The 14,329-nt window shown below is 40.6% G+C and overlaps 2 protein-coding genes across 2 annotated transcripts; one reads left to right on the top strand and one right to left on the bottom strand.

Annotated features, from left to right (window-relative positions):
* Positions 1 to 739: 739 nt before the first annotated feature.
* cUnh3orf38 (chromosome Un C3orf38 homolog) lies at positions 740 to 3,208 on the bottom strand. The gene is made up of 4 exons (XM_084362294.1): positions 2,994 to 3,208; positions 2,552 to 2,727; positions 1,378 to 1,622; positions 740 to 1,139 (listed from the first exon to the last, which is right to left on the bottom strand). The coding sequence occupies exons 1-4, from the start codon at positions 3,118 to 3,120 to the stop codon at positions 776 to 778; spliced, it is 912 nt and encodes a 303-aa protein (XP_084218420.1). The 5' UTR covers positions 3,121 to 3,208; the 3' UTR covers positions 740 to 775.
* Positions 3,209 to 3,831: 623 nt separating this feature from the next.
* On the top strand, positions 3,832 to 13,994 carry LOC311263043 (uncharacterized protein). Its single transcript, XM_084362893.1, has 11 exons — positions 3,832 to 4,022; positions 5,614 to 5,853; positions 5,955 to 6,072; positions 7,523 to 7,675; positions 7,843 to 8,037; positions 9,014 to 9,087; positions 9,297 to 9,494; positions 9,745 to 9,882; positions 9,989 to 10,078; positions 10,441 to 10,584; positions 11,182 to 13,994. Exons 2-11 carry the CDS (start codon positions 5,614 to 5,616, stop codon positions 11,308 to 11,310), a joined length of 1,479 nt encoding a protein of 492 aa, XP_084219019.1. The 5' UTR covers positions 3,832 to 4,022; the 3' UTR covers positions 11,311 to 13,994.
* Positions 13,995 to 14,329: the final 335 nt, after the last annotated feature.

Raw genomic sequence — 14,329 nt, 5'->3', positions numbered from 1 at the left:
GCTGCAGTACAGAAAGGGAAGATCACATTTCATATATTTGAATACAGCCGTCAGTAACAGGCCATGGGGCTCCAGGTTTAGGCTGAGGGCATGTTGCTCTGCCTCGTCAAGGGCAAAAGATGAAGGCTAACCAGTTTAGAAACCAGGAACTCCTGCCTTAATATTAGATATTTGCATATAGCCAACACAGACCTTTTGCATAATTACACTCCCTGTGTTAGCTTGATTGACAACCTAGTAATCAGCTACATGACTAAACATTATGGTCTGACCTTTATTCAATCCATGAAAGCACAGCGATCTTAGATTGCATTCAAAATACATTTTTATTGACTCGGTATGGTCATATGAAAGCAGACAATATTTCTTCTACTTGTTATTGTAGAACACGTTGATAAAATCTTTATCTTTGATATAATACATATTTACAAGAGCACATCCACATCTGAATTTATAAAAAGGTACATCCTACACAAGGCACTGAGTGCAAAAGAAAAACTTGCTTTGGATCAAGGTACAGAATGTTTGAAGCTAAACGTTTCCACAGCCAGAAGCAGCACACGCCTCCATTTTCTGGAAAGCAGAAAACAATACAGGAACCTTTTTGTTTTGTCATGTGCTTGTGTTAGACAAATGATGTGCGGTTTGTGCCAGTAAAGTTGCCAGACCCGATCTCTGAAAACAACTGCCCGGGTAAACGTGTTTGGACAAGGTGAGAGAAAGCATACTCAGTCCAGCCTTCACTGGGTAAAAATGTTTAAATAATTTAAAGTAATCAATTACAGAGAAGCTGCAATTCAGTAGAGTTGTAAGTCAAGGCCGGCGCTGCCACCTCTGTCCCGCCCAGAGCATCCTGTCCTCTGATCTTCAGGTTGATGAACTTGATCTTCCAGCTGTTGTTCTCCAGCGGGGAGCGGATGAGGCCGAATACTTGCTCGAAGATGCCCAGACAGGCCGCATCTCTGTGGATAGTCCCAGCGACGGCCACTAGTACCAGGCCATGGGGCGAGGCCAGGACCTTGAGGCCATGAGGCTCCAGGTTAGGGCTCAGGAGCAGTCGCTCTTCCCTGGTCAGAGCCAGGAGACGCAAGTTAACCAGCTCGGCACCCAGGAACTCTTCCATCTGTTCGCTGCCAGTTCTGAGAAAGAGAGACACAATGTAATCATCACACTTTAGTTCTGGATTGTTAATTGAAAGTATCTTAAAACCCAGGTCAAGTTCATTTTACATCTTTAAAATGATTCTAATATGAAAAGTTTTTAATTGCAGAAAATAAGGAAAATAACACTTTCTGGACAAAATACATAACTGCTATTAACACTGAGGAGCTAACAAACCATGCAGCTAATGGCAGCTACTCTTAATAGCATCCTTACCTGGAGAGGAGGCTTAGCTTCACATTTGGCCAGAAGTGTTGTGGTCCCCAGTCCTGAGGCTGCTGGTCCAGTGAGGGGTTCTGACTGTTTAGGAGTTTATAGAACCACTGACAAAACTGCTGGCCGAGGACTTGTGGGTCAAATCCCACCTCAACTTTCATGTCGGTAGAATCAGACGCCGTCTCTGTGGACGGTCTCTGTCCGGTCTCATCTGTCGCTTCTTGTAATCTTTCGCAGACCGCAGCCTGAAAGGAATGAGACATTATTGGTATTGGTAGTTGTGTCTGCAGTACTTTTAAATTGACACGTTACAGGAACACATGCTGTTAACCACTAATTACGTTTCGTTTATAGGGTGCACCCCGTCTGGCACACAACTGTGACCTAACCTCATTACATCTGAACTGATGAAAGTCTTCTGAGCGGGTTGAACAATCACTTTATTGACAGCAATACAAAAAAGTACTGAGGCTCGCAACTAGAATATCTTATTGAAGAGACAATGATTCCATCCAACCAGGATGTTTAATGGTTAAACAAATCAAAGAGTTAGCTCTTCCTTATACAGAAGGTCACTTGATCGGTAGAGTAACAATAGCTGGCCCAGCACCTCAATTTAAGTAAACAAACATCTGCCTTAGATATTACAAGAAAATCACCTTGACACCATAAATTTCTTAAAGTAAGGTAAGATAAAAATGTTTGTTCATCAACAATATCAATGTGTTATAGAGCTTGTACTATTACATGTACCTACGGATCATGAAGCAGCTTCAATTGAGTCAGTATGACTTCCTATAATCACACACACACATACCTACCTATCATAACAATTTTAAGAAACTATCTTTCCAACACCCTGTTGAAGTATTGATGGGCCAACAGTTTCTCAGCTAGTGTGACCTGAGTGGCATCTTGGTTGTCCAATCTGCTAGTAATGCTACTGGCAAATATAAGGATCCTATGACTGCAATTATGCCACTTATGCTGATTTAAGGAAATGCAGTTTGCTTATTATTTTTTTAACAGCCTTCACGTTGCGGTAGCCTATTCTGTATTTCATGTCAATTCTTGTAATTCCCTGGTCTCTTGTGTCACTGCCCATCTATTCCATCATGCCTTACGGTTTCCCTCATAGATTCAGCCATGACAACATATTAGAGATTGTCCTCACCTTGCCACACGACCAAAGCTCCAGGGTCCTTTTCACCAGCTGATGTTTTTCGCTGTTCGGCGACATCGCCACTCCCTCTTTAGCCAGGTACTTAAATATGACTTCCCGGCTAACCTTCTTCCTTCTCAGGAGCTCCTCGGCGTTTTTACTGAAGGAGAGAATAGTTTCCGTAGCCTCTATATGAACAGATGAACAGACAATGTATTATCTGATCATAGTATCCTTTAGGCAGAAATGAGATAGTAATAGAAATAGAAAAAGTGTTTACAGCAATAGATTTTTAATCGCCACTCACACAAACTTTGAATATATGTAATATGGCATTTATGTGTTTGACATTAACTTGTTCTGGCATGTCGACATTTGAGAAAGTGGAATGTAACCGTTAATGGTATCCTAGCTAACTTCCTTTCTGCCATCTAGCACAGACTTTAAAGCATACCTGTAGCATTTTCCACAACTATCAGCTTATTCGTCACCGTGTCGCTAAGTGACAGTACGTCGGCTTTTGACAATAACTTAAGTATCTTTGTACATCCAGCGCGCTCTGTTTTTGACAGCCCCGACATCTTCAGCACCGCAAAACAAAAATGTTTAGCTCCGCTCTCGCCATTCGTGTCCGTCTGGGAAAGTGTTCGTACCGGAACAAGTGTCAGTCGGGAAACGGTCCGCGTCTCGCGTTCCACGGTTGCTACGGAGCAACGTCCTGCTGCCTTTATGGCTATAGGAATTAACAGATGTCTGAAGTTGAAGCACGAACAAAAACCCCACAGTACTTGGAAATTGTTCCTTTTTTTCTGCTCACTTAAAGAGATTATGTTTAACGCTTGGGGTAATTTTTCCTTGATGTATTGAGCCTCCACAATAAAAAAATTAAAATTAAAATAGGATTTACAAATGAAATAGTTGAACTCATTAATCCATTGATTTGTATTTCATGTAACGTTGCATGTTTTCATCGCCAGCGTTTGAAGCAATGATGATGTTAGATAGTCACCTGTTTTTTTATATTACAGTAAAGAAAAAAATCAAGTTTATGTGTGTTACCAACAAATTATTCTTTATGGAGGAAGCTGCAAAAACCTACAGACATCTTTTAAACCAACAGGGAGTCTACGGAGCTCATTAACGGAGGGTGGGCAGCTGAGGTCACCCCCTGGCGTTATCATAATCCGGTTTGTAGCGTTAAATGTGATGGCTCATCGGCCTTTTTAGTCAACCGCGATAGTACCATTGTTTACGAGGAGCACTTGAAGGCATCATTAGACAAGATAGCTAGCTTAAGTAACAGAGGCTAATATGGGCTAGCCTGCGCAGTGATGATGTACTGTCAGTGCAGCAGAGTGATTTACCTGCGGGACCTCTCTGCTGGCGATACACATAATGTTATGTATTAATTAACAGGACTACGGGGATCAGCTGTGTGTTTCCAAAACCATACTCCCGAATCAAGCAAGGGAGTCGCTGAAAGGTAACGTACAGTTATTATCATTTGCTAATATATCCACATTAGCGTATTAGCCAGTCCCTAATTTAGCGAGTAAGGTTCTTCGGTTAAAGCTATGTCCAGCGTCAAGTAGTTTAACGTTACAGCAATATAACCGATACAATTAAGAACACATTCAATCACTGACATGCTCTTTTAGCGACATGTAAGTTAGAGTTAATAGAAACACATATACGTGTCCCATTCCGAACTCCATTAGAAACTTGGGGAATTTAATATCAACTTGCTTGTTGGTAACAGTGTACACCCCCAAACATTAAACTAGACTTTTTTCCAAAACAGTAAGTGCCATTGTACAATTCGTTATTGAATTTGGAAGAAGTTATTAATATTAATATCAAACACAATCACTTTCCAGGTGACTGTGTAGTAGAATCGCACGTGGAAAACAGCACAAAATAGAATCTTAAATCACAAGATTTTGCTATGAAGTCTCTGCCTGGGAAATATGTTTTATGCAAATTTCAAAGTCTTACTTCCTTATTCCATTTGTATTTGGAATAACTACTGGTACCTTCAATAAAGAAGGAAAAACTGTTTAGAAATCAGGACAACACCTTGGACTTTGACCTTACTTTTTTTTATTACAAGCTGAAATCAACATGCGGTGCTTAACAAACGGTCCTTGATAAGTCTAAACCAATATTGACTGACTGCTGGCCTAAAATTGTGTCAGAATGAATGAGGAACTGTATCAGTGGTCAAGTTAATACAGAACAAGTTGGTGACATTTCACATAGTCAAAATACCCATCAAACTGGCCGGCTTTCAACACAGAAAATGTTGAGAAATGAGGTGGGAGGATATTGCCCCAATCATTGTCTGACAGAAAGAGTTTCTCAACTCCTCATAAACACTTTTCTGGACGTTATAAGGGAATGTGAGATTGCTGGTTCAAATCCCTCGACTGTCCAGGAGAACATCATTTTAGGTATCACTGAAAGTACAGAAAGTTGAGAACAGCAACTTAATTCATTCATTAGCCCACAGGCTCAAATGAAACAAACCCACAGCCCTTAAGCGTGTTGGAACCAGTTTATCTCAATCAGGAAGGTATCACCATTGTGTGTGGGAGAGAGAAACCAATTCCTCTTCCTGGTAGTACAGGGTGTTTAAGTATTTGCATGTGCCAGATCTGGCCAAAAGAGGAATTAAACTCAATCTGAAAAACTCAGATTTTCTAAACTTTGGAATCTTCCTTTTACATGTGGGAAAAGAGAAGTATTTCACGTTTGTATACAAAAAAATTATCTCACTTGTATGCACATAAACTTACATGTGCACGTATGTGTGAACGTACAGCACTTACACACACTGACCCAGAAAAGGGCAATCATGCCTTCATTCATGCCAAACAGTGTATCCAGTATGCTTCATGTTAAATAGAACCTTAACATAACATAAGATGTGTTGGGTAAAGCGTGAGGAAGACTAGTAGGGGCTTGTTTTGTGTAAATTTGTATGCATGTCAAACAGACCTTTACTGGAAAAGATTGGAGCTCAGCCAGTTTTTCTCTTGCTTCTTTGTTTTCTTATCTTTCCATGACTGCTGCAGATGGGGGAGTTTGAGAGCAATCCTCTGGGCCGGGTAACGGTGTACTCCATCCAGGGCTGCCCACACTGTGTGCAGGCTAAGGCCACCCTGGGGCGTCTGGGAGTACCAGTATGTGACGTGGATGTAGGGAGGCATCCCGAGTTAAGAGCCAGGGTGAAGGAGCTGACGGGACGCAGCTCAGTCCCTCAGATCTTCTTCAACAACATTCATGTTGGAGGCAACGATGACCTACAGAAGTTGGTGAGGAGTGGAGAAAAAAAACGTTTGGATCGTGTCAAAATATTATTATTCAAAATTATGTTTAAACTTTATGTATGTGTTGCTCTGTTTCACTTTCTCAGGCTCCTGAGGAGCTTCAGAGGTTGGTGACTCTGGTCAAGGAAGAGCCTCTTCCAGCAGATGCTCCACCTCTACCAGAGGAGAACCCATCAGAGGACATGGCTGGGGACACGGATGGAGGTGCAGGATTTTATTGGTTCAATATAAAGTTTGTATTGTTGTTTGTTTTTTCCAGATCATTTTGTTGCCTTCACATGTAGGAACAGCCGGTTATATTACAGATGAGGGATGTGATGCAGAAAGACTTTATCCCGCAGTCCTTAATGCCTTAAACTTCTCTTAAGGCACAGTTCATGGTGGTTCACTATTATTGTGCAGTTTTTTCTGTCATCTGGTTGGATTACTTACTGTTGAAGAATAAGTTTCAGACTGGTTTGGTCCGCTCAGAAATGAGATGTCAGATGGTGAAATGAACCACACTGAGGGGAAATTTGGGTAATGCGACGTATTGACTCTGATGAGCTATAGTGCTGGCTTATACAGTGTGGACATGTTGGTGTGTGTGAGTAACCGCAGCAGGTGTGTGTGTGTGTGTGTGTGCGCGCGCTCATCTCCTGACAGTTGATACAAGATACTCAATACTCTGGATGAACCCAGCAGTCTCACAGTACCTCATTATAGGTGATTATCAAGCTCCCTACAGTGTAAACACATTTAATTCAAAGGGGTCTTTTGTGGAGAAATATTTTAAGACCGTGCTAGCTTTGATGTAGCAATAGCAACATCATTAGTCAGTTAGCAACAAAAACAAAACAAAAAGTTAGCAATTATGTAATTTTACTTAAGTATACATTACACCATGTAATCTACTTGGTTACTTCAAAATCATAATGGAGTACTGAGTACAATTTGAATGAATATCCAAACCTTTTATCTGCATGTTTGTTTTTGTCAGTTATTTTTTGTCAGAATAGTTTTACTTGTAATTTAGTAATTTTTTCATGTAACTGTAGTCGTACTTGAGTACTTTGAGTACTCTCTCACCACTGGAAAGAGGCTTATGTACGACTCTTGAGTATAACTTTTATGATCCTACGTTGGCCGTTGTTTCAGCAGTACTGGCCAGCTTTGGCATCTGGGAAGTGTTTATAGGCAACTGTATAGCCCAGTGTAAATGTGAAAAGAGTTGTCAGGCCATTAATATCATATACATGACTTACTGTGATTTAATGTTGTTTTGTCTGACCTTTGCATGGAAGTAGATGTTTAATATTCTATTATCTAAGACATCTCTCATTCAAATAAAAATGTAATTTTCAGTTTATTTAACCTCATGAGTTAGTTGTTTGATAGACACTTTTTGTGCACAGCCTGTTTAACTCCATCATACCTGCTGGGCTAAGCTGAAAATTAGATTTTCTGTAATACGGCCTTGGAAAACGTATTTCTGATGTTTTTCTTTGGTTTCTTCTTCCTGAAAACTGTAAACCAGCGTCGAGCTACGACCTGATCCTTTTTTTGCACTCATGCTGGATTTCTTAGTTTCACATATTATTTCCTTCATGTGGATGTGAACATGTGTATTTTTGTGTTTGTCCATGTGTGGCTTGGCACACTCCTGCCCTCACAGAGTTTATGTGTGAGAGAGATGAGTATGCGGACCTGGTACAGGACCTCAAACATGGCAATGTGATTGGCAATCATAGGAGGGGACTGACAATGTACAAAAAGAGCTTCTCAGGTGAACAACTGGTTGACTGGCTGCAGAAGGAGAAGGGCATGGGTAAGTAAGGCTGTACACCTGCAGTAAAACAGGCTCTCAGTGTTCGTGTATCAGTTTGATTGTGTACGTTATAAGAGCTACACTACCTCAAAAGAGTGCCCTGATTCATAGAAGGTGTAGCCACATACAGACTTGTCACCCCTTGACTGTGGCCGTGTGTGTGCCAGCCAGGGCTGAGGCCTGTAAAACTGGCCAAGCATTGTTGCAGAAGAAGTACATGGTGACAGTGCGTGGCTGTGGGCAGCAGGATGGAAGTTTTGGAGAAGGGAAAAACGCCATGGACACACTGTACAGGCTGCTGGAGGATGACCCTCATTCAGCCCTCAACGCAGGACAGACCGCAGCCTGCAGTCCCATCCAGGGTAGGTCAGGACCGGACTAGGCTTTGGGGCAGGTTCACGCTGACTGGTGGTCTCACGCTGCTCTCTTAACTGCTGTCCTATCTCTGCTGCTGGCTTGTCATGTGATTCTTTTGGGTTCGCTTGGGTTTGTGTCGGTGAGCTTTGTGGTGATAAGAACTGAAGTACGGGTTAATGATATATCTCATAATGACTAACTGACATCATTCAGTGACTTCCCTCTCCTGTATTATGGCTACAATGCAGGAAGGGAATTAAAGTTTATTCATGACCAGGAAATACCTTTTTTAGTATTTTGAAAATAAAATAAAAGGTCCACTTTCTACTGCTTTCAGCTGCAAATCACGGTCTTCATCAGCAGACAAAGGCCAAAGAGATATAGTTGAATGTTCCAGATAAAGATAATAAGTTGATCTTGAATTTTTGATAAAAACTGAAGAAAAAAGGAAGAAAACATATATCATTGAAGCCCTATTTCAAAACCATGTTGTGCTTCTCTGTGGTTTCGGTGTCCTCTTTTGACAGATACATACTTCTCAAAAAGTTCTGTGTTCTGTGATGGTGGTTGGACATATTTGCCTGGTTCTGTCTTGTTGCATTTATAACTGGATGTTGCACACCTCTAGAGGCTAACTAACAGGCTAATCCTGTTGATAATCACTGCTTTTGTAAGCTTTAATATGCACTGGATGTTTTCCTCTTGAATTTATCTGCAATGCTCTTTTCTCAGAGGTTTGCCTGATCTTTAAACAACGTGTTCATTATTTGTTTTCCATCAGAAAAGTCCGGCTATTACCTGTGTTTATTTTACTTTACAACAAAACATGGAGTTTGTTGTTGAAATATCCAATAATTGATTCGGGGACAACACTTACACAGTTGCTCTTACCGTTCCAATACTGGCTTGGTCCTGCTCACCACAAAATGTGACTGAATGTATCAAACTTTAACCACCTTTCTCTATTTTTCTCTTTTTCAGCTGCTGAGCTCTCGTTGCTTTTGCGGGAGATGATTCTAAAATTGTTCTCCGAGCATCTCTCTGCTGACGGCAAGGTAATGTCCTTGACTCTGGGCTTCTGACGCAGAGTGTACTCATCTGTATGAGTGGTTGTTTTTAACTTGACCTCATAGTACATTAGTATGGCTGAACCAAAGAACAAAACTGGTCGCACACACTTTACCCTGTATATTATAAATCATTTTCAAATTATATAATGACAATAAATGTTAAAATACTCTGTGTGTTTGCTTTGCTCCCACAGTCTGTGGACTACAAAAGCATGTCAGTGGACCCCACCTTTGAGCGTTACTCTGAGCTCTCCATCCAGCTGCAGAGGGTGGAGCTGCTTTCGCTGAGTCGGGAGGAGAAGCTGGCCTTCTTCATTAACATCTACAATGCTTTGGTCATCCATGGGAACCTACGCCTGGGGGCCCCAACCAACATGTGGCAAAGATACAGAGTATGATCCCGCAGCTGCACTTACACATGCTACAGTGATCCCTTAAACCCTCATATCCCTGATGAGCCTATCGAAAGCATTTCCTGTTAATTTTTTGTAAAGCTGTTGTGCATTATTAGAAAATCTTAGTTTGGAAATACTTGATAGCAATGATAAATATGATGAATCGTTGTGTTATCAAATTTAATTCACATGTACTTGAGCAGGAATGGACCCAACATTAAAAATATTTATTTGGTCCATTTTGTAGTTCTTCAACTATGTGAGCTACCTGATTGGAGGAGAAGTGTTCACGCTACAGGACATTGAGAACGGTGTTCTGAGAGGGAACAGAAAAGGTGTCGCACAGCTGCTGAAGCCCTTTTCCAAAACAGACCCACGACTACAAGTAATCATTCTATTCTGTTACATCACAACTGAACACTTCACTGATTTACAGCTTCATATGGAATAGATAATGTAATGTTTATGTCATTCCCCATGTTGTCCACTAGGTGGCCCTTCCTGATGCTGAGCCCCTCATTCACTTTGCCTTGAACTGTGGAGCAAAGGGCTGCCCACCCATTAAAACATACACCCCACAGGTAAGTAGATTCAAACATATTTTCCTAAATTTGGCTTGTTTTCTGGACAGACTTTATATATTATTTATTCTATATTTGAATTTAACATCATATTGTGTAGGTTTATGTGGGGAGGTGGTAAATGCATTAGCTGCTCACATTTCCCTGTGTTAAATGTGGGGAATGATTCATTTCAAATGAGCTAACATACAGTATGATTTAGTATATCTTTACAGAGCTAGTGGTCAAGTTGATGAAAAAAAGGAATTACAGATTAATTAATTAGTAATGGGAATGTATTGATTGGTAGCTACATTAACTGCACAATGTATCTGGTCAAAACTAACAGCTTGAATGGTCTGAAATCAATTCTAATCTATCAGGACATCGACAGCCAGCTTCGCACAGCGGCCGAGGCCTTCCTGGAGAACGACGACGCCTGTGTGGTGGATTCTGGGAAAAGAGAAGTGCGACTCAGTCAGATATTCAAGTGGTACAAAGCTGACTTCGGAGGCACTGATGAGAAGGTAGGTCTGACTTTATATATTTATCCATCAAGATTGTTTTGGTTTGAGTTGCTGGGTTTCGGTGACATCGGGCCTTAGAGATGTCTGCCTCTCTGGAATATAATGGAACTAGGTGGCACTCGGCTTATGGTGCTCACAGCGATTTCTCTTCTACCCGGTTACTCGAGATAATCCAAAGACCTTGTTGTGAGCTGTTTTATGTAGGAACCATTTTCTTTCTGTCATGCTGAGCAGATAGAAGCGTGCATCTACTCATGGATCGGAGGCTAGCTAACTTGGTTAACCACGCTAGTTATGTATAGCTCAGGAGGAGGAAAACATTAATGTTTACATCACGAGCACAAGCCTCTTGTCCTTGAGTAGATGCATGCCTCCTTCTCTGCGGTGATTTGGTTGGTGGGTGTAGTTCGGCAGAAAGAAGATGGAGTCCCTTGAGAGTAAAAGTAACACGTCAATTGTTGATGTCTCACAATCCATGGTTATATATTGATGAAAAGAGATGGAAATCTGAAAAAAATACTGATATCACCTTAATAACCTTCAACCCGACCATGAACCTCACTGTATGTTCTCTTTTCCACCATGTCTCTCTCGTAGCTGCTGAAGTGGGTGGTGGAGCACATGGGCGAGTCGCCTAAGAAAACCAGCCTGCAGGGAGTCCTCTCTGCTGGGAAGACCAAAGTCAGCTTCCTCCCTTACGACTGGAGCACCAACAGTAAACACTGAGCATGCACATACAAATACACGACACGTCCAGCTATACGCTCTCACAAGTCTCTGCGCGTCTGTTCACTTTCTACTGAGCTGCATCCACTTACAAACCAGAAGGTTGGCGACGTCGACTTGCCAAATGCAGCCCACTGGTCCTCAAACATGCAAATGTTTTTATGCAAAACAAACTCAAGTCCAAGTGATGAGGTGGGCACGTTTGCACTGTATCATAAAATCATAGGCTTATCCTAGCTCTGAGGTCTTATTGTCAGCGCCGACACTCTGTTTGGAAGTCATGCACTTCATATGAGTTGTACATTTAAGTTTTATTGGTTTGAAGTGATAAGAGAGAGACCACTTAAGACATCAAGTTGCACACAGAAGCTGCAGCAGCATGATTTATAGGAGCGTGTTATGCTCAGTAAGCGCATTTATTGATTTAATGTCTTGTGTAAAATGTCAAAGCCTGAAAACACGTATACATTTCCCAACTATTTCAGCATAAATGATCAAAGAGAGACAACTAAAAACAAACTGTATGATAAAGATAAATTATCAATATGGCTTCCACCAGTGATTGTTTTTAAACACCGTGGCAGCAACTCAGGAGTCATAGATGATCACGATTTTCTCTATCCGAGCTCGTTGAGCTATTTATGTGGAGCATCTAATGAGAGCAGATGGAGATGATAACTTGGCTGATCCAGACACACTGCCTTGACGAGCCATATCGAAACCCTTTGAAGCTACAAACTCATTCATGTTTATCAGATTCTGCTGATTCTCCACAAAGCTGCTCCATCATTTCAGGGCTATTTTTAGCTCGCAGACGTAAACAAGTAAACGTTTTTCTGCAGGGAAAAAGTAATAGCTGTTGCAGTTTTAATAATTAATGGAACTGGGACATTAGTGGGTCATCCTATGCCGAGTGGATACAAAATAGTAAGTAAAAACACCAGATGTTAGACTTTTGTAAAGAAATTTCCTTTTCTAAAACTCTGGTTGGGTGTTATTTGGGTTACTTATCCTCCCCAATGGATCGGCAGAGGTTGGCCAGGAACTGTAGTGTGGTGCAGGGGCAGTGATCGGCTGAAGTCCTTCTTTGTGGAAAGAAACCTTTTTTATGATCCGGTCTCTGTATTTAAAAAAACAAATGGTGTGTTCTTCTTCAGAGCAAACAGGAAGATGCAGTGCTCACTTTGCTTATCTTCTTGATTAGTTTAATTTCTAACCCCTCGTGGTATTTTGTTGCTCCCTGTTTTGATTTGAACCTACGTGTCTCTTCACCCCTCTTCTTGATCCAGGTCTTCCATAATAAATCGGAAAGTGCTACTGCTGTGTTTTTAGCACAGATATTTAATAAAAGCTATAATGATATTGTGAAACTATTGAGATATTTATCGAAACTACACCCGTTCGGGGTGCACTCTTAACACTTTGCATGTTTATTGCCAACTTTGAATGCTGTCGAGACATATTTGTACTTTTTCAACATGGTCATATGTTTAACGTGTGAGAATAATGTATCTGGCTATGTATCCCAGGGTGTCTGCAGGAACTGAAAACAATTCTGTCTTTAAAATATTTTTCATTACTCTAATCAGTAGTCATGAATACAGTAAAATGTAGCAGTTTGATGTGTTTGCAGGTTTTAGTGTGTTTGTTTTTCTGCCTACAAAACTGTAAAGCATCCTTTGTTTTCCTACAATGAAATTCATCTCAACTGGTTTTCCATTTTTTACTGGCCTTAAAACTTTGTAAGACCACTTCATTTTCAACATGGTACATTTCCCAGTGTGATTGCTACTTAACATAGTTACTGTATATGATTATAAGGAGTGTGTGGCTTGGAAAATCTATTTGGGGGGCTTTCTCTGTTTGCATAATTCAAGGATTTTCTTATCTCAGGTCAAAGGAAAATGTGACTGGAAACATTACGCTGTTTGATGCAATCGATGCACTGTCTGCTGCATGTTGTGCAGTCTTCATGATTTCATGTGCTCATTCTGCACAGTCCGTACTCTGAAGACGTTGTGTCATGCACATCTCTATACCTGTCAGTTTCTTTGTTTTTTTAAGCTATAAGCCGCACCAAAGCATATGGATAAATCAGCATGTGTTAAAACTGGAATGCAATTTCAGCATGTGACACTGGAAAACTCTCCAGTCTTGAATGCTGGACTGTGGCAGGACTGCCTCTCTGTCACTGCTTTGTTTCTACCCTGTCAGCTCAGCCATAAGTAACGGTTGGACCTTATCCCCCAATTAGAAACATTAAGTGTCATTTAGAGCCTAATACCCAAGTTTTGGTGAAGCCAGGCGTCATCGAACTGTCAACTAAAATGTGCATCACCCAGTCTTAACAATAGACTGCACTCACATGCCTTCAGTGACGAGTGCACCCTTGGCTTTTCTACACTTAACTCCATTATTGAGTGATTGAGAGTAAAAATATAAGCGGGAAGACTCTGGGCGAATGGGAACAGAACAAAAGGTTTTATTTGCTGTATTTATGATCCCTGTCTTTTTTCCAAAATTACCTCATGTATCAGGAAAATGTGATGCAAAAACTTTTTTAACGAGCAATTCTAATATAATCGTTCTATTTTCCTCTTTCCTGGGGTTAACAATGAAGCAATATGTTTATGAATAGCAAATATGCAATGCTGAACTTAAAAATAAAATATATTATAAGTCTGTCTGCTGTCATTTTTACTATATCATTTCATTGTGTGCAACATATCTGCAGCAAACGTTCATATCAACCACTAACAAAACAGCATTTTAGTGTAATTTGTTTATTCCAACAAACTTCATCACTTTTTTTTTATGAAAAAATAAACGGGGAATCATTACCGTTACAAATCCAGCCTATTAACATTTTTACATATAAATAAGCAGATTTAAGTGCACAGTCCCATAAAAACATTACGTTAAAAAGTTATGAAACATCGCAACCATCTCAAAAGTATTTACATAACAAACAACCAATGTCAGATATTCTATGTAATGAAATACATGGCCATGGAGTTAA

This window comes from Pagrus pagrus (assembly GCF_965226575.1).
Source record: "Pagrus pagrus genome assembly, chromosome: 9".
NCBI classification, from domain to species: domain Eukaryota; kingdom Metazoa; phylum Chordata; class Actinopteri; order Spariformes; family Sparidae; genus Pagrus; species Pagrus pagrus.
This window is presented reverse-complemented; position numbering and strand designations above follow the sequence as displayed.

What these genes read in the sequence shown, in the direction of transcription:
- cUnh3orf38 (XM_084362294.1), bottom strand. Translation starts at nt 3,120, where the DNA reads ATGTCGGGGCTGTCAAAAACAGAGCGCGCTGGATGTACAAAGATACTT. An exon ending in AGCTTTGGTCGTGTGGCAAG is followed by an intron (nt 1,623 to 2,551) that starts GTGAGGACAATC and finishes CATTCCTTTCAG; the next exon opens with GCTGCGGTCTGCGAAAGATT. An exon ending in AAGCTAAGCCTCCTCTCCAG is followed by an intron (nt 1,140 to 1,377) that starts GTAAGGATGCTA and finishes TCTCTTTCTCAG; the next exon opens with AACTGGCAGCGAACAGATGG.
- LOC311263043 (XM_084362893.1), top strand. Translation starts at nt 5,614, where the DNA reads ATGGGGGAGTTTGAGAGCAATCCTCTGGGCCGGGTAACGGTGTACTCC. An exon ending in GGCTGGGGACACGGATGGAG is followed by an intron (nt 6,073 to 7,522) that starts GTGCAGGATTTT and finishes CTGCCCTCACAG; the next exon opens with AGTTTATGTGTGAGAGAGAT. An exon ending in AGCCTGCAGTCCCATCCAGG is followed by an intron (nt 8,038 to 9,013) that starts GTAGGTCAGGAC and finishes TCTCTTTTTCAG; the next exon opens with CTGCTGAGCTCTCGTTGCTT.